The sequence below is a fragment of the Amblyomma maculatum genome, chromosome 5 (assembly GCF_055883805.1).
Source record: "Amblyomma maculatum isolate TAMU_Amacu chromosome 5, ASM5588380v1, whole genome shotgun sequence".
Taxonomy (NCBI): Eukaryota; Metazoa; Arthropoda; class Arachnida; order Ixodida; family Ixodidae; genus Amblyomma; species Amblyomma maculatum.
In genome coordinates, this window is record NC_139348.1 from 78,271,407 (window position 1) to 78,297,732 (window position 26,326).

The window sequence follows — 26,326 nt, forward strand, 5'->3', positions numbered from 1 at the left end:
AACATGGTCACTGAATCGTGGCTGAGATCGATGCATGAAAAAGAAATCACGGAGGAGTAATGCATTTGTTTAAAATGGAATTCAATCTATTTTTGTTCTATCTCGAGATTGCAGTTCTCAACACAACAAATTAGGACACGAGAGCGCAGTCTGAATAAGTTTGCTAGGCCTGCTTAATTTCGCCGCAAACGCTGTAGCGTTGCAGGCCACACTAAACTATACATTTAGTTTAGCGCACTGTCTAGTCCGCTGCCGCGCGCTGGTGGAGAATCCGCCGGCATTCGACGGCACAACGGGAACGTCTATCGTCCTCGGGGTCTGCGCATGCGTACTCGTGGCTTGTCTCAATGCGCGCGCTCTCGAGCAAATTGAGATCTGCCGCTCGTGCGGTAGCGCTGAGCCTAATACCGTGTATTCTACTCCGTAATTTGTACCTCAAAGCGGGAGCTAGCTATAGCTCTATTATGGTGAAAGCCTTTAATGGCTCATGCTGTCCTGGACAAAATATGTCCCGCTTTTGCTTCGACCCTAATTGACAGAGGTGGGATGACGTCATAGAGATATCGACCAATCACAGAGCACCACCACAGTATGCGCAAATGTCCGTCTTTATGTCTGTAAATGATAAATTACTCATGGCTAATTATTTTCTAATTGAGTACTTCACTAATTATTTGCATAAGTAATGACTAACTAATAAATAATTAACTAATGCCTGTTTAATTATTAATTAGTGCCAGTTGCGTTGCAGAATGCGGCACTCAGGCTTCTGCCTTTCACTAATTTAGCAGCTAAAGTCCATCGGAATTTTTTCTTGTAATCGAGATCACAAGAAAATGGACATGATCCGAAACGAAGATAAAAAGACGCGCTTGATCTTCTGTAAACCTTCAATACTTCTAACACTCTTGCATTTGGGGTTGTGTACCTTCAGCCTCGGAGAACATATGCCGTCCTACACGCCACATACCCAGATTAATCGGCTGGCAGCAATCTGCATATGGGGGGGCCAGACGGTGCATTTCTTATGGACCTTAACATTTTGTGACAGTCCTGAAGAAGATGAAGCTGACAGCACAAGTGAAGGAGAAAGACTGAATTCTTGGCTGATCCCCCTCTGTGGGTATGTGCCATAAGTTATTTGGACAACAACAACGAGCTGCTGTTGACCAGCTGAGCTCTCTGCCCTACCGACCTCAGCGCTCCGATGTCAAACCTCCATCGTAACAATATATGTGCCAGGAAAAATCTGGATATAATTATAAAAGACATTCAATGTATAGCGGCAGCAAAGTCAGAGGCGGGGGTACACAGGGGCAGTAGTGGTTCATTAATAATTAACTTCCCAGACAACACACATACGCCCCCAGGGACATCCCAGGGATTCCGATGATGCAAGATTCGGATGTCCTAGGGAAGTCCGGAGAAGTTCCACAAAGATCCACAAAACATCCCAAATGAAACAAGAAGTGACTTGTTCCAAACAATGCCAAGGTGGGACATGTTTGAGGTATTTTAGGAGCTTATTGGGACATTGTTTAGGAGATTTTCCTCTGCTTGTTATTCTAGGCCCTGTCTTGCAGAGGTCTCATAAGAAGCATGCAGTTATATGTTCTTTCAAAAGTCGTTTGTTTCAAGTTTTCAAAATAAACGTCGCCTCATGTTGGTGTTATGAGCAGACTCAAGTTGCCATCTTTAATTTGTATTGGGACAATTAGGGTAGGGATGATTTTAGAAGAACTGGGGGCAGAGTTGAATTTCAACGGGAAAGGCCACAATGCTGAAGTTGACCGTTAATTCTCAATATTTCCAGTTACAATTATTTTGTGTTCAACTAAAGATTCAAAACGTAATAATATTTGGCTAAAAACATTTTACGTACTCGATGAACGCCCATGTGCGAAGCAATATTTGGGGGCGTTGAACACTGCATGCGGCAGCCTGTAACTATAGATGTTTTCTGCATACGCCTGTATACTGGGTCTCGCATACTATGCATAATAAACACATCAAAAACTGCGGTTCTTGCGAAATTACGCACATACTCACATTTTGCAAAGAATAGAGGAGTCACAATTTTGAGATCACCGCACTTCTCAAGCACTTTTATATATACTCCACAACAAGGGTATCCTGATATGAACAAGCAATAGACTGCATATGTGCAAAGCTATATAAAATAATCTCTTGAATAGTTATATATATTTTGTTAGCAGTACAGTTAACCAAGGTCAATTGCCACATTTTGTTAATTGAGCCTCTTCATTTCTTTGTGGACAATAAAAATAAAGCCATTAATTAGAGCTGGTTTGTGTTCTTCAGAGAAGTTGGGCGCCACGAAGTTGTTCCCCATTATAGTTTGGCGCCACGTTTAACTGTTGCGATTGGTGTATGCCCTTTTTGCAAACACGATTAACTTGAACCTTACCTCTCATATCATGTAATGCAGCATATTTCGTCACCGCCTTTTATATATTTTCCAAAGGAACCAATTCCCAAGCATCAGCTAATGCAGTTATGAGCTTACATTCGCTGTTCATATATGCTCTGAAAAACCATAATGAACAATCAGTTGTAACCCCCAACATAGACTTTGAAAAGCGCAACTGAAATTTAGTTAGCAACTTTTGAGTATCGTAGCAGGGACGGCGCCAATTTCTAGTTATAGCGTTGACCAGTAAATCTTTTGTTTTTGACATTTGAAGCGAATTTGTGGTTCTTGTTCCTTCGTTTTCGTGCGACAGAGTGCATGATCCATTCAACTGCTCTGAAATCTATTTAGCATGGTCTCATAAAAGGACAAGTAAATTTAACGTCCCACGGAGATCCTTCTTTGGAGGTTCAAGCATAGCCCCAGAAGGGAGCTCGCAGGGATGGCCTGCGGATTACCCTGTTAGGATGTGGGATGTAGAAATTTTAACGGGACGTCCCTGAGAGTTGGTGTGTTGTCTGGTTTGTTGGTGTCCTCAGTGTCTGCATTTGATGAAAACGGTGGAGGATGTGGCCATTTATTGCTTAACCGCGGCGTATGTAGTTCTAGTTGCTTAACCGCAACTACGTCAGAATTGAATTTTTTCCCGACCGCCAGATTATTAAAAAAATCATGGCCACCCTGACACATGTAGATAAATGTCTCTTCTGGACACTAGAACGTCAAGTCATAGAAGGGGCAGCCATGCCTCACCTAGGACTCGGTACCTCCATTCCCTCGCACCCTACCCAGGCACCCTGGCGACATATACGCGGAAGGTTACTGCAGAGTCTCTCACGGAAAATATATTATCCGCCGCTAGCCAATGGGCCTCCAAAGCGGAGGAAGTCATGAAAATGGCGACGCCTACAAAGAGATACGGTATACATCCATACAACTGGGTCTTCCAAACGCAAACTATGTGGGGTGGAGGCAGGCCTGCACCACATGGGTGGATCTGTCCAAACAATCCACCTGATGACCCAAACGCATGTGCCAACTATTGAGGGGTGGGAGCCGCGGCAGCCGCCGGATTTCCTGACTAGAGCAACTAGAGGCCCATCAGCCAGCTCGCCCTCTCTGCTTCCGAGGGCTTTCCACTAACGCAGATCTGTCTTGATTCTTGAGACAGGTCGCGCGTTAGACAAGCGCAGTTGTCTGCGCAACTGACGCTGAGGCAGCCACCGTACGCGGCCATAGCACGTGCGTGGTCCGCACAAATGGTCGCACATTGTCAAGTAATCGGTGCTTGGCCATATATGTTCCCAGCATGAATATTCTATCGAATAAAATGACGATTCGCGAAGTGTGGAGCTTCTGACCTATCAAGCTCGAGCCGCCATGCGTGCAAAACGTTGCATCATTGATGCATTTTGCTCTGTACATCTAGAAATAGCGTTCGCTGGTCCACGCATACACATGCTAACCCTTTTATTGCTGCACTTGGCGTCACTCGCAGCTCGAAGCGCATTGCGAATCGCCACCAATACTCGACATTTTCACTACATGTCAACCATTCTCTCTGTGTGTAGTAGATTGGTGCAACGCAAAGCCGGCTAATCGCAGCCTTGCAAGACATGTGCGGAGCTCTTCATTGCATGGCGCAGCGCACGATGATGACGAATGTTGTGATAGTAACTTGTTGCGTCTTGAAATAGAAGGCGATAACGTGGAATCGGAGTTTCGATTCTCATGTATCGTACCAAAGTTCAAAACTCGCGCTTCCACTTATACGCTTTCACTTTTTTGAATAGTGTAAGAATATATCAACTCTTAGAAGTAATATCAGCATGGTAAAATTTTGAATCCATATTACATTCAAAGCACTGAATGGGAACTTTTTATCCGCTCCCTTAGACCCTCTCGTTGCTGCGTTCCTGTGGCAGTGCGCAGGTTAATGGCGTCTGCGCATTATCGTTGCGTGCTCTGCAATCGTCACGCTGGTGGCCGGCTGCTCAGCTGGGCAATGTGACACCGCCTCCTCCGCGCGAGTGGAAAACGCACAAGACGCCGCGATCCGATGAGCGGGAGCCGTTGGTTCGTGAGCAAGTCCAAGGAGTCGCGCCGTGAACGCGCCCGACCCCACAACAACGGCGATGAGCGGCGCGGCGGCGGCGATGACTATGTCCCTACGCACCGCCACCGAGGCTCTGAGCGCCCGCGGGCCGCGTCGCACGGGCCCTCTAGCCCCGACCGAAAGGACCCCGGGTCCCGGTCCACCAAAGGCGCTGACGGACATGGCCATCTCGTCTTCCGTCGCCAGGACCGGGTCAAAGTCAAACAACGCACGCCCGAAGGTTCGCCGCGTCGTAGCGACGAGCCCGGCAACACCAAGCCTCCCTCGGCCAAGTCGCGCAACTCCAAGAAACCATCAGGTGACCCGGGCGCTCGCAAAGCTGCTGTTCTTAGTCGTATAATTTCGGCTTGAAAAAAGCTTTCGCCCGTGCGACTTGTGGATGACGTGTTCGACGCGCCGTTGAGGCACACGATCGAGTCCAAACGCATTGACGACCGTTGCACGTCGATACATGGGTGGCGCGTCGCGTTGTTTTGATCGGGGTTCCTGTATCATCACTATCTCCAACTCTCGGCGCAGCTAGTTTTTGCTCTGAGTTGCCGTTCTCCTGAACGCACCCCTGAACGCTTCCCTTCGGCTCTCCGTGGCTATTCTCCTGCTCAGCCGTGTCGAAGCTACACGAGGCATGTCCTTGATCGCCGTTGTAAACACGGCGTCGTGGGTTGGGCTCAGGAACGTTCTCCCGCCTGTGTCGTTTCCATTCTAGGAGTCTCGTCGTAGCGTTTGTTCCCACTGACGATGTCTCGCTGCACTACGTGGATTCACTTCCGAACTTTGGGTTTCGTCCGAATTAAGCGGAGCGCCGAATTGAAACGTCATGTAACGAAGCGTAAGCACCGAGTCTTGTTGCTTACGCTTCATTTCGAAATAGCTCTGCTAACTTTCCCTATTTGTTTCCCGCGCTTCCCCGCTGCCACTGTAGAAATGCTGAGCCGAACTTTGCGTCGTTTGGCCTACGGGCCACGATGCATTTCGCACGTTTTTAGGTCTCGGCGCCAATTGTGATAGATGTGAGCTAACGACGTTCGATTTGCGTTAAATTTGCCGAGCTGGAGCGTCGCAGAGTAAAATCGAGCGTTAGTATTGCTGCATGTAGGTACGTCAGCATCTCTCAGTACATGTGGATCTGTTGTCGGATCTGGCAGCATCATCTGCAAAATAATATTTTAAAGAATGCTTAGCCACTGCTTCGTGCACAGCATCCTTTTCTCCCGAGTGATTTTTGCTTGAAGGAGGTTGCCATAGCAGCTGCGATGCCTGAACAGCTGTCTTCTGCTGGAGAGAGCACGGCCAAGGCCTTTTATTCTCAGCTTGATCTGATTTGAGAGGCGACACTGCAGCGCCCTTCAGCGGAGTGACTGATGCGCTCATTGTCACCCTGACAGAATGCACGTAGTAGTCTCACCGCAGCTCCCAAGTGCATGCGATGCGTGGCATAAAAGCCATCCGGCAGATACAGCATGCGTCGTATATTTCGAACTACGTGGTTACGAGGTGACATACATTTTTGAAACCTCTTTGCATGATTTCTTAAGGTGTGTTGGCAGCTATAGCAACCTTCCAGCCATTGTGATGAGTTATGTTCATTGCTCTCCACTTGATATCGACAGCGTTCTGACATGTTTAGAGCCGCCAAGTTCTTATGAAAGGCTACCGTTCGGTAATGAGAAAGGGGCTATCTGAGTGACAAAATTAATGCAAGGAGAGGCATTTAATTTTAAGAGAACAACAGCAAATGAGGCAATGAAACCATTTGAGGCCCTGTGATCAAAAGGCACCCTATGAAAGGAGAAATGCATTCATAAGCAGCTGGGCCTACTGTTTATGTTTTGAAATTTTTGTTACTGCTTAGCTTTCAGAGGCGAGGGAATTTCTGCAATGCTTTGAAGTAAAGCAATCGCGAGCGTAGGCGTGAATGATGAACCGATAGTATCGGCAAAAAAGGTTGATATATTCTCATTTCTACTTTTTTCTTAAGTTGTCTCTTGAAATGGCCCTGTTGCTTCTCTGTAGGGGGTTCTTCCCGATGATGGCAGATTTCAGTGTCTTTGACAATTTGGACATTTCAGTTCCCAACTTCGAAGATGTGTTCATGTATGCAAGTGATCCTACATGCTTCGTGCTCCAGAGTGGGTCTCATATGCTGGGGTGTTGCTGCTACGGCATTAACGTGGCTTATGTAACTTGAGTCGTGCAACATGGCACAGCCTGTTCTGGCTCTCTAAGATCATGTTGGGCTGCCTCTTTCTGCTTTGGGGCGCTCTGTTTTGAAGGAAATTTTGAAGTTGCTGGTGAAGTATGGTTTGCGTCTGTAGAAGAGTCATAAGTAGTTAGACTCGTACCTCCTGATCACTGCATTAATTTTGGGGCTCTTGCTGAGGAGATTTAGATTCTGACAGCCAAGTTTTGAATGGTGGTAAATGCCGAAATGCCTCTGTTGTCTCAGCTCACTTAAAAACTTCAGGGGGTCAAAGTTAATTTGCAGCCTTCTACTTTGGCATCTCATAACAGATGTGTTGCTTTCAGATGTGAAACCTCATATACCATACCATTAATCGAGGACATGCCACAGGTGGAGTATCATTGCGTTTGCAATGATACTCCAAGGTGGCTGTCAGCTTTCCGAGTCAACTGACATTCTAGGATCAAAACTTTTCATTAGCAGTTTGAAATAGCCTTGTAAGAGATGTGTATGTTTATAGGGTGCCTCCTCATGATAAAAGATAGCAAAATCCTTCACTGTTGCTAAGTAGGTTTCAGTCCTTTAATAAATAGCATGAAAGAGAAATCCTTTATTGCTATGTCTCATCTTTCGCCTTTTTATTTTTTTTCTGTAAGGAGCGAGCACTTAACTTCAAGTGTCCAATCTTATTTGACACAATGGAAAGCTTGCTGTCTAAAATGGTTGACTCCATAACAAATTTGTTAGACACAGTCTGTAAAAAATTTGCTGAGAATTTTTCTATCAGGTGCACGTGCCCTCTTTATGTAGGCATATGTTATGAGCAAGGACCGCAATGACTATTGGGCATCGCAAAAAGTGAAGTGCCAAAGGGCAGCATAATTCTTCCCTGACAGACAGTAATTGGAAATCTTTATTGTAGAGTAGCATGTTTTATTTCCCATATTCAAATGTTACAGTACAGCAACATACGTCTCATCAATGTTAGCGTGATAGAGGCTGTGGTCGCATTATCCAAGATATTCAAAACACTGTGGTGCCATCAAGTAACAAATGCTAAAGACAGATATCATAGGTATGTGAAATGAGTTGCTTTGTACTGAAGGTTAAACTCGATAAAATGCAGAATGTAATATACATGACAAACATTTCTGAAAAAAAAAAAAAAAAAAAAAAAAAAAAACACTGTGTACTGAATGCACTGAAGAAAAACGGCATTTTCCTGAGATGTAATCTTGTAGCCCCGGTGGGGTACTACAGTGATAATGACAGCATTTTTCCCGCAAGAGGTCACTTCATCAGTTGTTTTATTGCAATTTTTATTGCCAAATTAAGTTATAAATCATTCTTTTTCTTGCATATTGGAGTGCTCAATTTATTACCTCCATAAACTTATGGCATGTTTTGGTCATCATTCCATTTAGTTATTGATTTTGCAAAGTGCGTGAGCTCTGTTCAATGCTTTAACTTTAAATGTATAGCTGCTCGGATTATGTATCATCACTTTCGTTGTGTGATGTCAGTGTGAAAAGTATTAAAAATAAATTTGAAAATTTTTAAAGGGATGCTGAGGACAAATTAAATTTAGCCTGTATTGGTAGACTGTGTTACCCTAACATCAGACACCTCAGGTTAGGGAAGAAAAAGAATATATGTGTCATCATCACCAGCCAGTTTTGAATTCCAGAGGGTGGACTACACTTTATGAACTGTAAAACGGCAATAAGTGGGCACGACAGGTTCGAATAATTGGCGGGGTAATGTTCGAATTGGATTTTCTAGGCCTTGATTTTGTGTCCTGCGGTCATAAACGTCAGCATAAGCAGAAAAACCAGGGAATGTATTTTTACAGACAATAGAACAATAGCTGGATGGAGTCTTCACCAGTACCCATCAAAATTCACTAGAGTGTGGTTTAGAAATATGCTATCAACTTCACAAGGGCAGGCCACCAATAGGTGCATGCTTTGTGGGAGTAGTGTTAAGAGACATTTGGCAAAAAGAGGATAAGTGCTGTCAGTCATAAACTCATGGTGTCCCATTTCTCTTACCTCTTTGCATCATACCTGCACACCTTGTCTGAACTTCAGGAACAGTTCATGCATTTCTGTGCGAGGTTTGTATTTAGGAGGGGATTTCAGCTATGCTGGAGAGCAGTGAGTGCACCACCTTTAACAATGAAATGGGCGCTGGTGGTGACCATTTCGCCAAAAATTCGCATAACGAGTGTGCCACCTGTGATACCCTTATTAGGCCATCTAATCATGCTGATGAGTTTCCAAGGATGCGAGATCGAATCCCGGCCTCGGTGGCCGATTTTCGATGGAGGCGAAAAGCAAGGCGCCAGTTTGCTGTGCGATGTCAGTCAGTTGCATGTTAAAGAATCCCAGGTGGTCGAAATTTCCGGATTCCTCTACTACAGCTTCTCTCATAGCCCGAGTCGCTTTGGGACGTTAAACCCCACAAAACCAACCAACCTAATTATGCTGATGAGAAAAAGTACCACTCTTGGCATGTCACACAATGAGACTGAGTCATCGGTAAACCTAGCATCCGTAGGCACCAATTGCCTTTTTCATGTTCTATATTTCTAACAGCACAGGATTGATTGATTGAGTAGCATTGAAGATCACTGGCCAAACATTCCCTTGCAGACCTTTTTGAGTTTAGTGCGTCAGTTTCTGTTTTTCGCAATTATTTGCTGAATGTGGAAACTACTTCACTTTCTTCATTTAAAAATTAATTTAGCAGGTAATTAATTGCTTGGATTGGGGAATTTCCGTGTGCAAATTTTTGCCAATACAGGCGCTATGCATGTGTGCGTGGATGGCACAGGCAACTGCACAGCGGATATGCATGAGAGGGACATAGCATAGATTCCTCTCCTGCTCTTGTCATTTTATCCAGATGCAAAATATTATTGCATTGTGCATGTGAGCATAAACTCTTTGCTCGAGGGACATTTGTTTTCCAATGCCTGTTGCTGAGCATGGTTACTACATGACCGTCTCTGTCACTTATCGTGCCTTTACGCAGCCAGTTGCTCTCCTGAATGACGTGATTGTCCTCAGGCAGGTGGACAATGGGACACTTTGTTCTAGAGAGCTGTTATCTCCGCTCACATAGGCTAATCACCAGTTGGAAAAAAGAGAAGATGAAGAGAACAAGCATATGTTGTGTTGTGCCCTCGTTTTCCTATTCCAGTCAGTGCAGCGTTTCGTGTTTTGCAGTTTTGTTTCTTGTCACATTTTCATGTTCCCGGCTTTTGTTTTGATCCTGATACTGCTGACCAGGGACTGTGGGCGGCTTTTACTGGCACTGGCGTTGCGGCCATGGTGTTTTGACTTTCATTGTATTGCCCTGCTTGCCAGTGGCTCCTTTCAAGAATTGGAATAGGGTCTTTTGCGAAATGATTTCCCACCCTTGCTTGGGAAGGTTCAGTTCATTCTAGTGGAGTCTCGCACTGAAATGTGGCTTGAAGGTCTGCTAGCATACAGTGTAGTAAATATATGCAGCTTGACAACGTTCTGTGTGGATACAAAAAAAAAAAAAAACCACGAAATGACCTTGGGTGAGGCAGGGCAGTGGACGAAATTAAACTCCCCGCCTGATTGATAAAGGATGGAAACATGATTAATTTTCTTAGTTGACTAGGGTTTGAGGTCTCATTGGGACAAATGTGTCATCATTAATTTCAGTTGAAATAATTGCCATGTTCAAACAGCATTTTCTGTTTCTGCTGGATGTAGAATGCCATTTTTCTTTCACGAGTGCTGGCAGCTCTGTGATTCGTAATCTGTATAGCATTTTCCATATGCCATACATGCAAGTTAGCATAACCAGCTAATGAACTTTTTTCGTTTGATCACTCTCAAATGATATATTTATTTTGACAGTCGACGTTAGGGCCAGCGCAATAACTTTTTTTCTTAAAGGGACAGAACACTGGCCAAACTATGTCATGAGATTATGGTGATAATGAAAACACCTTGCCTCATATAGTACAGATCGAGCACTACAAACATGTGACAATATCAAAGAAAAGAGTCTTTACAATTTTAATTTCCCATTGAAAATTGCATAAAAACAACTGAGGCACTATCTAGCGGAGAAACCCTATCTCAATCAGGGTAGTACCTCACATTACTAGATGTCAGCAAAATATAGCTGATTTTTGTAAGTGCACACTGTTCTTTTTCCTTCTAGGAGTGCTTGTCATAATTCATCATATTTTGCACTCTCTAAACTGCGTCCTTAAATAAAAGCCACGAGAGATATGCTTTCAGATTTTGCCACTAGATGGGGCCACAGTGTTTGGAATTCCATGATTGAAGGGATGATAGTGCCCGCTAAAACCTTCGTCAGTGAGGCGTGCGTTATTGTGCCGTAACAGCCTTGAGTGTGAAAGTGAACAGGACATTACTTTAGCAAAAATTGTCTTATAACTGTTCGGCGAGTGAAATTTATATCTGTTTTCGGTATGTCTTCGGACTACATATAAACAGGTGCATGTATTGATCGAAAAAATTGACGGTAAAAATTTTCTGCAGCATTTCTATCAAAATCACTATGGACTCGAACATTTTAGATATCAATGTTTCCATTGCGCCGAAAAAAATTTAAGACCTAAATTCTAGTGTTCTGTCCCTTTAAAGCTTTCTCAGACTACTTGTTAAAAAAAAGGGTTTTCTGTCCATTGCGCTATAAAGCGATACGTGTTACTTTGAGTGGACATTTACTTGCTTGATGCCATTGAATTTGCTCCAGGCAAGAAAAAAAGGGTGTTTTTGTTCCTTGTGGGGTGTTAAAAGAACAAATTTTTAATATACCACTTAGGTAGAAAAATCTTGAAGGCCTGGGAAGTTGAAGATGTTCCCTTCAAGCACCCCAATGTTGGTTCATTTCAAGACAGTACATCTTTGCAAAATACAGGGGTGGAAGTGCTGCTCCATGTGCTTGATTCTGCTCCAAACTGCTTTTCCTGCTCCATCGTGCTCCAAAATGAAATGTTGCTCCAAAACTGCCCCAAACTAGCTGCCTCTATGTTCTGCCATCAAATTTAGTAGAACACAGGAACAATGTCACAGCACCGAAGGCGAAGATATCCGCGCATCTTGCACTGTGCTTAATACAATTTGTAAGGGAAGGAAGCATGGAGCATAATAAATAATTGTCTGCAAGTAAATTTAGTATGAGCCACAGACAAGTAGAGGGAATTAATTGCAAAAAAATGTATTTTGCATGTGACATAACACCTCCTCCCTGCCTTTTGCATCGCCAGTGGAGAGAAAAGCATGAGCAGCAAGCGAAGCAGAGAGCGCGAACTACTGTGAGCCGTTAGGAAACTTGTCCGGCTGCCAAAACTGCACGAGTTATTCTAATGGTTCTGGGGTGAAAACAAGACTTCACCATCGAGCCTCTTTGTCAGTGACAAGCTTGTCAGGAATACGGCAGACAAAATCATATTTGAAGCGTTATGGGTTGGTACGCTAAAGGTGTCAATCACTAGGAAGCTTCTCAAGAGTGTTGGAAAGCCTTACAGGGCTTATGTCAAGATGGTAAAGATGAGTCCCAGCATTGCCCAAGCAAAGAATGAACTATTCGCAGGAGGCAGTGAAGTAAGAAAGCTGAAGGATTAAAAGGCTACCCTTCAGTGCCATCTATCTTTCCTGAAGGCACTGCTGACCAGTGCTCAGGAATTTATCAGCGCAGACATAGGATCAAAAGGATGTGCACAAGGTAGAGAGTGCAAATGTCATGCCCATTAATCTGAACTCTGATTAGTGGCACGGCTTGAGTGCTTTGAAGGAATAGACTTGACATTTGAATCTATCAAGTCAAAACAGGCAAACTCTTTAGGTCAGGCTAGGTGTTCAGTTATGAAGTGTGCCAGCAAGTGTTCCGTTTGCTGCTAGTCTGTTCCAAGTTGTTGCTAGGGTCAGCCCGTATTATATTGTCACGAAGACAGGGATTTATGGGAATCGGCAACAGGGGCAGATACACACAGTCAAGACAGAGGTTCCCGGGAAACTGTAACAGAAAAGACACAAGCTCAAGGGTCCACAGTCCTAGCTAGCCGAAGCGCACGAGAGTCTCCAAGTTCTTCGTCTTTCAAGCGCTACCTCGAACCGTGAGGTGGTTGTACCCCCCCCCCTAAAAAAAAAAACCGCAATCTCACAGAAAGAAAAAAACTGATCCGGATGGCAAATACGACTTTCAGCGGGTAAAATACGGCTTCATGCGAAGCACATGCACCAGGTCAGACGAGCACTGACGACTAGAACTCGGTACAGTTCCGTCTGGAATAACCTCGTACGTAACTTCTGAGAGGCGACGCAACACTCTGTAGGGTCCGAAGTAACGATTGAGAAGTTTTTCTGACAGGCCTGGGCGCCGGACAGGTGTCCACACCCAGACTTTGTCACCATGCTGGAACACGACATAGCGATGGCAGTTGTTATATCGGCGTGCATCTGTTGCTTGCTGTTTTGTAATGTGGTTACGGGCGAGTTGGCGAGCTTCCTCAGCGTAGTTGGCGAATTCTTCTGCGTCAGCGGTAAGCAGCTGGTCGTCAGCCGCACATGGCAGCATAGCGTCGAGCATGGTCTGTTCATCGCGTCCGTATACTAGGCGAAACGGAGTGAATCGAGTTGTTTCTTGGATGGCCGTGTTATATGCAAATGTGACATAAGGCAATATCTCGTCCCATGTTTTATGCCGGACATCCACATACATGGCGAGCATGTCCGCTATTGTTTTGTTTAGTCGCTCAGTAAGGCCATTAAACTGAGGATGGTAAGCAGTAGTTTTTCGGTGATGTGTCTAGCTTAATTGGAAAACTTTTTCAAGAAGACGTGCTGTAAATGCCTTGCCACGATCAGTGATGACGTATGAAGGGGCGCCATGGCGGAGGACAATCTGCGTCATGAAAAATTGTGCCACTTCGGAGGATGTTGCACGTGGCACCGCCACAGTTTCCGTGAACGTGTCAGATAATCTGTAGCCACGATAATCCACTTATTGCCAGCTGACGATAGAGGAAAAGAGCCAAGAAAGGCCATACTAATTTGGTCGAATGGTACTAGCGGTGGGGGAATAGGCTGCAGGAAACCCGCTGGCTTCAATGGCGGTGTCTTGCGTCGCTGGCACTCGTGACAACCTCTAACATGATGAACGGTGGCGGTAAGTTTGGGCCAGTAGTAGGCCTGGCGCACTCTGGTAAGAGTGCGTGCAAAGCCCAAGTGTCCAGCGGTGGGTTCATCATAGCAAGCATGAAGGATTTCATCGCGGAAATCTGCAGGGATGACTAGAATATAGGCTCGGTCACTGTTGCCGGCGCTTTTCTTGTAGAGGATTCCGTCGCGCGTACAGAAGGATGACAAGTTCTTAGCAAACAGTCGAGATACCGTAGAATCGAAACCCTCCAGATGATCGATCACAGTTTTGAGGTCTGGATCAGCCCGTTGCCGGGCCTTTAAATCAGAGGAACTGATAATGCCAAGAAAATTGGCGTCTTCATCCGTACTGTCATGGGCCAACTCCACGGGGGATCGAGACAGTGTGTCAGCATCTTCATGTTTACGTCTGGATTTATAAACGATAGAGTAATCAAATTCCTGCATACGAAGGCTCCACCGTGCAAGACGTCCTGATGGATCTCGAAGACTAGCCAGCCAACACAAAGCATGATGGCCTGTCACAACTTTAAATTTATGGCCGTAGAAGTAAGGTCGGAATTTCATTGTGGCCCAAACGACGGCGAGACACTCCTTTTCAGAAGTTGAATAGTTTGATTCTGCCCGAGAAAGGGTGCGGCTGGCATAAACGATCACTTTTTCCTCGCCTTGCTGGTGCTGGACCAGAACAGCACCCAGACCGACGTTGCTGGCGTCGGTGTGAATTTCGGTGGCAGCGTCCTCATCGAAGTGTGCAAGAACAGGAGGGTTCTGCAGCCGTTGACGCAGCTCGGTGAATGCCTCCTGCTGCTCTGAAGACCAGACATACGGGACGTCATCACGTGTCAGGCGCGTCAAAGGTTCTGCAATCTTGGCAAAATCGGAAATGAAACGGCGATAGTATGCGCACAGGCCCAAGAAACGTCGGACTGCTTTCTTCGTGGTAGGGATGGGAAAATTGGCTACAGCGGCTGTTTTATCAGGATCAGGCCGGACACCGTCAGCGCTAGCCACATGACCGAGAAATTTCAGCTGCTGATATCCAAAGTGACATTTTTCCGGTTTGAGTGTCAAATCGGCCGAGCGAAGAGCGTCCAATACTGTTCGCAGCCGCTTAAGATGTTGGTCAAACTTTTCTGAAAACACAATGATGTCGTCCAAATAAACCAAACAGGTTTGCCATTTAAGAGCAGCAAGTACGGTGTCCATCATTCTCTGGAACGTCGCTGGCGCTGAACACAGACCGAAAGGCAATACTTTTAATTCATATAAGCCATCGGGTGTCACAAAGGCAGTCTTTTCCAGATTGCGCTCATCCACTTCTATCTGCCAATAACCACTTTTTAAATCAATGGAGGAAAAGAACTTGGCATTGCGAAGTCGATCGAGTGAATCGTCGATACGGGGCAACGGATATACATCTTTTTTTGTGATGTCATTCAGTTTTCTGTAATCAACGCAAAAATGCAGCGTGCCATCCTTTTTCTTAACAAACACGACTGGCGACGACCATGGACTTTTAGACGGCTGAATAACATCATTAAGCATTTCCTGGACTTGTGTCCGAAGTGCCTCGCGTTCTTTGGCCGAAATACGGTACGGCTGCTGTCGAATAGGTCGGGCATCGTCAGACGTTAAGATGCGATGCTTGGTGATAGAAGTTTGCCGGACTTTCGATGATGAGGCAAAGCAAGGGGCGTACTCCAGAAGTAAGGCACGCAGGTCACGTTGTTGACAGACAGAGAGGTCACTGCTAACATCGATGTGGTCTAGAACACTGGGAGTATCAATAATGTCAGACGCAACTCCTTTAACAGTTCGCCGAAAGTGATGGCAGTAGAGCGATAGAGGTGGCAAGATTCATTCGTGAAGTTCGTGATGAGAAGCTCAGAGTGACCATTGATGAGAATAATTAAGCTTCGAGCTGCACAGATGCTATGAGAAAATAAAAGCGAACGGTTGCCTTCAGCTATTATCGGCCCGTCACGAAGCCCGTCGCACACAACACTCACAAACACGCTGGAGCGGGGAGGCACTGAAACACACTCGGCTGAAACTCGTAGGGCGCACGTACGTTGGCCATCGGTGGGGCTGGCAGCCGCTTTCTCCGTTGAGAACGAGACCGTTCGCTGTCGGAGATCGATGATGGCGCCATATTCCCACAGGAAATCCACACCGAGAATCAAATCACGAGAACATTCCCGGAGAATGACACAGCTGACAACAAACGTTGACGTACGAATCTGGATTCTAGCCGTGCACTGTCCAATAGGAGTAATTACATGCCCCCCAGCCGTGCGTATTTGCGTGCTACACCATGGCGTCATAACCTTCCTATGGTTCGCTGCCAGTTTCCCACTCAAAATCGAAAAGTCTGCTCCGGTATCCACTAAAGCGCTGACATTATGACCATCCATGCACACAGGGATGTCCAGCGATAGCCGGTCTCGTGAACCAAATGCTGTTGTTTCTGCTCCAAAGTCCATATCTGTTCTCATTGGGGGGACTTCTTTGTGCTGACATTTAGCGGCTCCGCCCCCGTAGGTCGCTCTACTCAGTTTTCCCAGTGGGGGCTTGGCGAGCGACCAGGCGGTGCTCGCGGGAAGTCACCAGTTGTTGAAGGGGATTGCCGACGTGGGGATGGAGACCTGGATTGTCGGCGCGCCATCCAGAGGCTCTCTTCTGCGAGGTTGTCTCCAATGTCACGAGGTAGTTGACCGAACGTGCGTCTAGGTGCGTTGGTGTGAAAACCCTCCGGTCCGAGTTCCCGGGTTTCGGCACCACCGGAAAATGTGACCAGGTTCCCCACAGTGGTAGCAAAGGCGGCAGCTCTGAGGGGCCCGCTAGACGTCCGTTCGTCGAATGTTTGACCGCGGTGGCCGCACGTACCGCGTTGGCTGCTGTACAGGAATGTATTGTGTTGGCTGCTGGACGGGCATGCACTGGGTTGGTGGTAACGTAGACAACGGAGCTTGGACGGGAACTGGGCGTCAGAGAATGTCAGCTTAAGTCGGACGAGAATAATCAGGAACAGGGGTACTTTGAGCTTCAGCAACATGCAGAGATGGCTGCATGACTTGCTGAATCTCTTCGCGGATCATATGTACGAGAGAATCACCCCTGGGTTGGAACGTGCCGCAAACACCTTCTGCAGTTCCTCGCGTGCAATTGCACGAATAAGATCTCGGAGGTGTTCAGTATTGCTTACAGCAGCTGTAAGAGGCTCGGCCGCAGTCGTAGCGAGGATTGGGCTGTCGTACACCGCCGAGCGGCGCTGGTGTAGGATCTTTTCCATGGTGACCGCCTCTGTTAAAAATGAGGTAACTGTAGTTAGTGGGCTACGTACAAGACCAGCAGAAAGCTGTTCTTTAACCCCATGCATCAGGTGGCGCAGCTTTCTGTCTTCAGACATGTTGGGATCCGCACGTCGAAATAGTTTCGTCATATCCTCAACATACATCATGACAGACTTGTTTGGCATCTATTTCCGAGATTGTAGAGCACGTTCTGCTCGTTCGCGCCTATCCAGGCTGACATACGCCTCTACGATAAGACGGCGGAACTGAGGCCATGATGTTAATGTGCCTTCTTGGTTCTCATACCATGTCAAAGCATGGTCTTCTAGGCAGAAAATGGCGTTCCGTAGCTTTAAGTTGTCATCCCACTGATTAAAGGATGCGACTCGTTCGAACTGAGTTAGCCAGTCCTCAACGTCTTCATGCGCAGTGCCATGGAACGATTTCGGCACTCGAGGGTTTTGAAAGTAAACAGGAGTACTTTGCATGACCGACGTAGTGCTTTGCGTGGCTGGCCGGAGGCTCGTTGTTGAAGTGGACTCCAAGGGCCCGTGTTCGGGAGGAAGGCCCAGGTTCCTCCGGCTGACGCGATGAACTGGTGTGTCCACCGGCAAAAGCTCGGTGTCGTTGGTTCGCGGAGGGGTGTGCAACATTGAGAGAACAGTTACCCAGCACCTCCACCAAAAACTGTCACGAAGACAGGGATTTATGGGAATCTGCAACAGGGGCAGATACACACAGCCAAGACAGGTTCCCGGGAAACGGTAACAGAAGAGACACAAGCTCAAGAGTCCACAGTCTAGCTAGCCGAAGCGCGCGATCCAACTTCTTCGTCTTTCAAGCGCTACCTCGAACCGTCAGGTGGCAATATTATATACCTTTACATACTTTGGCTGCTTGTCTTCGAGTGCGAAGTTGTAAAGGCTTTGAGCTGGCATAAAAAGGAATCAGATTGAAGATTTTGTATTTCAGAGAGAACTGCAGTTATCAAAGATATTTGACCTTAGAAACTCACTCCAAAACATAATTCAAATACTCCAAAATGGCTTTATTACTGCTCCCAAAGCTGCTCCAAAATGCTCGAGCCTGCATCCATCCCTGAAAATAGTAATTTCGTTTTCCTCAGGAGTACATTCTAAGCTGCGGTATTGTTTGAAAACATTCTTTGGTGAATGTAAGGAAAAATGTTGAAGCCTCTTTAAACTCCTACTATGACACAGGCTCTTCAATAGACCTCTTGCATAAATCGTTAAGAGCCTTTCCCACATTCCCTATCGCCCCAAACATGGCATTACTGACCGCCAGAAAAACAGGGATATAGTACTAAAATTGCATGTTATTGGTCTACCGATATATGTAGTGCTGCCAGGGGAACTGCGCGAACATGTTCTACGGTGTAAATCACATGAATATTGGCCTAATATAAGGTTTTCAAAAATGCTGTTCTGCCTTTAGTAGGCAATGCCGCATAGAGGTGAAACAGACTTGACATTTGTGAAAAGGGTCTATTCAAGAGGTGCAAGTTTCCAGTGGTATTGGATTTCATGAGCAGCTTTTTGTTTTTGAGTTGAAGTGGAGTGGAGTGAATTGTTTTCGTCACAGATGGAGGTGGTGAACACATGTTCACTGGCACGAAACGGGTCCAAGCCGCCACCACATAGCTTGTGGGATGAATTGCCTTCAATTTCAAGCGATTTTGGTTAGCAGGCCTCTGATAACAATATAAGTCCAATCTACACTGATTGCAGCACTTGTGAATCATTTCTGTGCATTTTTGGATGTGAATTCGGGGAAAGGATTGCATTGTCACAAGGGCCTGAGCGCATAAATTACTGAAGTTCCTGGCTCATCAGTGGTATGCACAGAAAGTGGGTGTCCACGGATAGTGTGATCAAAAGACAGATCCAAAGCCAATCCAACACAATCCACATAGCTAGCCAAAAAAGACAAAATACTGAATCCAGTCATGCTTACTTGGCATTGTAATGACTTAATGACATTGCATAATGACTAGTCGCATTAGTCATAGCCTGAATCCAAGCCATGGCCAAGAATTCAATCCAGAATCTGCATAACAAGCTAATACCAAATCCAGTATGATTAATTGGCTATAATGCCTTAATGACAATGCATAATGACGTGCAATAATGTAAAGCCAATCCTGAGTCCAGTCATGATTAATTAGCTATAAAACCTTAATGATAATGCATAATGACTTGTGATGTTTTTCATAGCCCTAATCCAAGTCATAGCCAACGGTGCTATCCAGAAACCTCATGTCAAGCCAGCTAACAATATGCATTACTGCACGTTAGGAGACTTAAGTGCACCCCTTGAATTTTATGATCCCCAAATTTACCACGCTTGAAGGGGTTCATATGAAGCTCTTATAACATCCAGCTGCATTTTGGAATCTGCTTTACTTGCTTTTTCTTGGACTAACAGCTCCCACACAGTGCATGTGTTTGTGCATGGTGATCTGTGTCCTGCATGACTCCAGCTAATGTGATGAAATGAAATGGAATAAAATGTGAGCACATAAATCCCATGCTCCACTTTGGTATGCTTTGGACCTTTCTGACATCCCAGGCAATGTCATGGCTTAACTAGTATGCTGCTTGGCTGTTATTCTAACTCCACAGACAGTTACGGCTGTGACTAGGGGTGTAACAAACACAAGGAATCGAAATGTGATGTCTTTTTTGGAACACACTCACTTATTCCTTCTCTTACTTTCTGTAGGCAGTGGACCACTTATTCCTGTGCTACAAAGTATCGTAATAGTGATAACCATAAGAAAGCAGTTGAATAGAGTAACTGGAATATGCAGCACATTAGGCCTCGTGAATCCTTTTTTGATAAACAGACACCGAGGGCACCTCAAGTGAAATGATTGCTTTCGGTAAAATTTGGTTCCTAAGCGCTTTCCTGGCTGTGTTAACAGTTATATTTCAAGATCTTCCTGCCAGTCGATTTCACGATATCCTTATCAGAAAGAAAGGGTTGCTACAATAATGAAGTGAATGGCAGAGTAGCGTAGCATAAGAATCAATGGATTTAGCACTTAATATCATAAATGTGCCTCTTGGCATGGGGTTCTTGTTCGGATTGGCATTTCAACAAGGATACGTAAAACGCAATAGTTTATTTTCTTGCTGTGCTGATGCCATATTGTGTCTGCTAGCATTGTGTGGCAGGTCTTGCTGCTTTCTTTTAATTTCCTTTCCATGATTTAAAAGGATCATCATAAGGTTGATGTTCATATTTGTGCAGGGGGGTAAAGCATGGCGAGGAGGTTGTGCTACATTCGTGTAGCGCCATCATGGTACTCCCATGGTTGCCTGTACTCATTAGTTAGTTTTTGCTAATAAAATTGGCTAATTGTTTTTACTTCACTTCATAATTATTTTTACTTCACAAAAGACTCATTAAAAACAAAAAAAAAAATTTAGCATTCCATTTTTTTTACTACAGTTGTAAAATATGAGTGGTATAAAAGCTGATAAAGGTGTACTCGCGATAGTTCATTGTTTCGTCCGCTGTGCATACAGTGTTTTACTACATGCAGCATGTACTGTGCTAGTCATTTTCTGTGCAGACTGTGGTTGATAGATTTCATGTGTGCGCTTCGGTAGATCCGGTAGATCGTGTGCGAGAAACTCGATTCTCTGAGCCATCTTCAGTTTAGTGGCCCGTTCGAGTGGACACCCGAAACTGCCAGAGAATCCGACGCTTGTAGATAGTCAGTAGGCCATGCGAGAGCAGCCTTACTATTACTTGAAAGTTAAATAACATAATCAACACAACCGTCCACTTTCACATGACATCCCATCAGTTGGTTTGCTTAGTAGGTGTAGTAAACACGCAGCGCGCAGCAGCTTGATCCATGCCATGTGATCTGCCGTTGTCTTAGGCACGGAGTTTCAGCACAATGACACCATGATATGCAAAACAGGTTGCCAAAAGGGTTTTGCTGTTTGTTTTTTTTAATTGAACGAGCTTATCACCCCACCTTCATTTTTTTACCGGCTGTATTTGTACAGGCTTTCACGTCTCAGTCATCAGTGTTTGCCACCACTTTGACCAACCTTCACACAGTCACTTAAACTTGTCAAACGAACTAGGAAATATTTGACTAGCAGTATTGAATTGCACTGCAGCACCGTTCTACATACTGCGATTTGCGAAGGACGCGACCTTTGTAGTCCCCGTTTTGCCAATGTTGCCAGGTTGGTACACAGTAATTTTGCGCTATATCTGGCAAAATAAGTCGCCTGGAAGATACAGGCTACCATGCACAAAGTGCCACCGCGGCTGCGAACATGATTAGCCAAGGAGTGGAGAGGGTCTACATGTTAGTGTCAGTGCCGCTTGCGCTCTAGTCTCTGTTGTATTAACTTTATGTATTTGTGGACGTTGCATCACATGTTGCATAGTGCATTTGAATGTAGGGCCAAGAATTTTATATGCTTCCTTCCTGACCGCTGTCATCTTCAGCGTAATTTGCCATTTAATACGTCTCTTAAAGACGGCTGCGAGGAGATTTTTCAACGTTTTCAATTGATGTTCGCAACACATTCCTTGGAGTCCCCTGTCTATGTTAGAAGAAATCATTTTTTGCTTAAATACCAGGTAGAACTGTTTTAAACGAACGAGAGCAACACACTGAAACTCTCTTCGTGGCCAGTATTGATGCTTTTGCTTATGTGATGACGTTACACACTATCGGAAAACTGCTGATTTGCACATTGAATATCCTAAATAGCGAATGGAAATAACAGCTCAGTTCATGAAATGCCCAAGACGACCAATTCAATCCTCAACAGTTGTCCTTTACGTGGGGAGTGGGCGCTAATCTGAGAATAATGTTAATGATGCTGCAAATGCAGTGCTACCTGCAGAAATCGGCCGAACCCAGACAAACGTCAGAATTTGAAATCAGTTTGCACAGGGACGAATTGCTGCATGGTTTCCAGACATGGTAGAAAAGATCAGGAAGGTGCGGAAAATATACAGAAAAAGTTTTATCAGAATATGTTAATCTTGAAAAAAAAAAAAAATTCTTTAAAGGCCCAAATGGATGGCAAATGGCATGCATGGAATCTGTCGCATATCAAAAGAAAGTATAGAGGGGCAAATGCAATTAGGCACACTAATTATTATGAAAACACATACTGGTGGCAAGCAGCTTTAAAAGCAAGAATCTCTAAGGGTGGTCTCGCCAAGAAAGTGGAAAGATTTTGTCAGGCAGCTTATTTCATTCTTTGATAACATGACTGCAAACAGTACTTGTGTCGAAGAAAGTTAATCGTCTCCAACAGGAAATGGTTGCCAAGTCACTCGAATGACAGCTCTTGATTTACGTTTGTTACACTTGCAGGACTGTAACACAGTGAAAACATTTAGCGGTACCCTTTTTCGTAAGAACTTAAGTTATTCAGTTAGTGACAGTGTTGTGTTCGGGGAGACATGTTTCGCTTGACCTTTTAATCCGTGGCTCTTTGCCACATCCCTTGAAACAGCAGTGTCCTTTTCGGTAAACCTTTCATTTTCCCCGCTTTTAAACTCTGTCCATGCAGTTCTTGCTAAACATTTACTTTTCGATATGCACCTGTTGAAATGTGCATAGAAATGCGGCATGTAATAGAAGTTTTCATTGTCCCGCTGTGCTGTTATCTTTCTTTTTTTTTTATCTACCAGTATAACTGCTAACCTTCATTAGCACAGGCCTGTGAGAAGCAGCTTAGCTTAGGGCTAGCACTTTTTAGACTCTTCATCTTTTGTGCAAGTAAAATCTGTCATTTGACTTTTCATTGGTGCTGTCATTTGTGTCCCCAGGGGAGGACGACCTGTGGGGCGCCCTGGGCCACGTGTACGGGGAGGCCCCCGCGTGGGCCCTGCGGGAGGCTCGTGACCGGCTGACCGCGCCCTGGGTAGCCAAGCACCAGGGCTACCTGCGCCGAGTACTTGAGGAGACTCTGAAGCGCACCCGACTACCCCACGATGCACGCACCGAGCTCACCGCCTTCCTCACCACTTACGGCAGCCTGCTGGGGGAGCGGGCCAAGGAGTGAGTAACGCACATCACACTGTCCTCTGGACTGACGCTGTATTTTACTGTGCCCCGGCTGTGGTGGTGTAGTGGTTATGGCGCTCAACTGCTGTCCTCAAGATGTGGGATCAAATACTGGCTGTGGCTGCCACTTTTTGATGGAGGACAAAAGCAAGGCGTTCATGTGCTATGCAATGTAGGTGTACTTTAAAGAACCCCTGTGGTCCAAATTTCTGGAGCCCTCCACTGCGCGGTGTCTCTCATAGTCCAAGTCGCTTTAGGACGTTAAATCCTATAAACCAAGCCAAACATCTCTTCTTGTGCCATCATGGAGCTTGCGCTTGTACACCCATCATGATGGCCTTTATGTTGGCTGTTTCTTGTTGCTGCGTTGTGATTTTACATTCAGCCATATTTTGATTAAGGTGGAATGAAACATGAAAAAAAAAAAAGTGTTATGCACCACAGTTTTCTTGCTCATTAATTAAGGACACCCTGTTGGCTGAGGTGACTCCGGAAATTTGTGAGAACAGCGGCAACGAAAAAAAAAAAATGAACGCTGGTGGGGCACCTGTTGTTCTTCCTTTGGTTGCTTTTTTCATTAGTGTTGGTGTTCGCACTTCCATGAAAGTGTCAAGTATGTTTAGAGAGGAAAGGCGCAGTATCTGTCGCTCTTCACAGTTGACTCTTGAACCTGATCGTAAGGGAATTGAGGAAGGTTTGAGTGGAAGAAGAAAGAGAGAAAGGGATTCAGGGGCGCAGTACGTTTTGCTTTTCACCGTTGGGTACTTCTGCTCCAAATGGCCGTGCGCCTTAACCACTCTGCCACCACAGTGTTTGTATTTTACTAAGTTATGTTGTGCCCTAAGCCAGAGTTTGAGTTGGTCAAAATTAGACCGCCTGGTAAGCCCCAGAGTTTTGGCATGTGAAAAATGTTGCTTAAAATCCTTGCGCAGTTATTTTTTCCTTCATATTGCCGCAGAATGCGTAGTCTGATAATGTGACACACTATGGAAGCTTGTTTATGGGAGTGATACTGCCTGTCATTATGTTGCTGTCAAAGCACATGCCATGGTGCGCACAGTCAGCCTGCATCAATTTCTACTCACAATTCCAAAAGCTGTCATCGAATACACGAGCATTGAGATACGTGCATGACCTTTTCTGCACGCCACGAAATGGACATTAATCAACCGGAACAGCTAGTTACCTTAAAGTTTGATAAAATATGGTCATATTCAATTGCAGTTAAATTGTAACAAAAGTTTTTGGCACTAGGTAAAAGTTTGTTTCTAGGCTTTTAAAACTGTGCACAAAATTTTAGGTTTAGTTCAAGTCAGAAATAAAAGAAGTGGAGGCGTTTTTCCACTGATGTTTTAAAACGGGCATCATGTACAAATGCCACAAACCTCTCAGCAAGAAACTTTAGGCAACTATTTGTGGGCAAAGGATTGTACACGTGTAAAATTGCTTTTTTTTTTAACCCTGTCTAAGCGGCTGTTATGATCGTGATTTAGTTTACCAACTATCTGCAAAGCGTATAGCAGGCATATTGTACAAACATGCCTCTATCACCAGCTCTGTCATTGAAGTGGCGGCCTTATTTACATTAACCCTTTCGCTGTCACGAACGTACTGGTACGTTTTCGCGCTTCCCCCCACAGTGTCACCGACGCACCGGTACGTTCTCTATCGTGCGCTCAAAATTCCGCACCTGAGCGCGAAGCTGGCGCGCTTGGACAGGCTGCGCCATCTGTCAAATCTTTCTACTAGTTCATATTTCCGCCCCGCATTGTGTTGGTATGTATGTACTGAAGAATATAGAGCGACCACGCCCACTCCCGCCCCTTTCTTTGCTTAGGGGCACGGTCGCTCCGCGCGTGCTACTCTATCGCGCTAAATGATCATTCGGCGCGCATGTTCCACGGTGCGTATGTGCGGTTACAAGTTCAAGGGTTCTGCCATCCTGCGTAGGTTTGCAGGTTTTTTGGCGTGTTTGCTACAATGTGTCATGTTCAGGGGCTCGCGCCATTGCCTCTCCAATAGGTCGACACATCACTCGATCACTGCTTTCGCTCTCTCTTGCTGCGTCCTTGCTTGTGGCTAGCAGCAGCAAAAGAGGTTGTTTTAGCCTCTTTCTATCTCTCTCTATCATCTTGATTTCACAACGTGCCATTTCTCTTTGTTGTGCGGGCCACCGAAAGTGCGCCCTCCGTGCGTGCGGTTACTTTCGGATGGCTGACCGCGCAGGACCTTCGACTGCGGACTGCAGCGATGGCTATTTTGATTATAAATACCAGCCGAGCTCGGAATCAGACTCTCATGAATTATCGAGCAGTTTTTTTCTTATGTTATCCTCATTTATCTAATTTATAATCATGCTGTAATGATGATGATGCTAATTAACCACCCCTGCAGAACACTGAAATGTGCATATTCCATTGACTATTTTATTTGTATAGCAATCATAGCCGAAAATAAATCGCTATGCTTGTTCCCTGATATACTCGTTCCCTGAAACCAAGCCGACCCTGGGGGTGCGTCACGGCCAGAAATGCCCGACAGCGAAAGGGTTAATGGGGCCAAGTTTTTGTATGGTGCTTGCTACTTCCAGCTGCTTCCTTTTGTTCCAGGAGAAATAGTCTAGTGTGAATACGTCTTCAGATGTTTCACACCAGGAATATGCATAAGCAAAAAATGGCTCCTTTCTATTTTACCGGTGATATTCTGCAAACAGTCTTTGTCACAACCACACGACTTTCGCGTCGCCAGACTGTTGTGAATGAGAGCGGTTACCTGCCAGGTCAGTGACATGGCTGCAGCTGCGAGCGTGTGCTGCAAATGTTTTAACACAGCTGCCTGAAACAGTGCTGAGGGCCCCGGAGTCTGACGGTCTTTCTTTTTCTTTTTTTTTTTTTGTGACAGCTGGCAATTGAATTCTAAAAAGTAAGTGTTGACCGAGAAGTGCAGTACGGAAAAGCTTCGTCAGATTAAACTTCACAGAACCAGTGAAAATGTCCAAATTAAAAGTGAATGTCGAATCACCAGAGCGATGAATGAAAATTACTGCAAAG

The 26,326-nt window shown here is 45.3% G+C and overlaps 1 protein-coding gene across 3 annotated transcripts in view; it reads left to right on the forward strand.

Moving 5' to 3' along the window:
• Positions 1–4,363: 4,363 nt before the first annotated feature.
• Positions 4,364–26,326, forward strand: part of nonC (serine/threonine-protein kinase Smg1) — a 172,389-nt gene continuing 150,426 nt past the window's right edge. For 2 of the 3 annotated variants that reach the window (XM_084603825.1, XM_084603826.1), the window contains exons 1-2: positions 4,364–4,845; positions 23,039–23,270. In XM_084603825.1, coding sequence (XP_084459951.1) covers positions 4,491–4,845; positions 23,039–23,270 — 587 coding nt within the window. In that variant the 5' untranslated portion in view covers positions 4,364–4,490. Of the gene's footprint in view, positions 4,846–5,951; positions 6,042–23,038; positions 23,271–26,326 lie in introns of those variants that run through there. The other variant, XM_084603827.1, reaches the window with a different exon arrangement.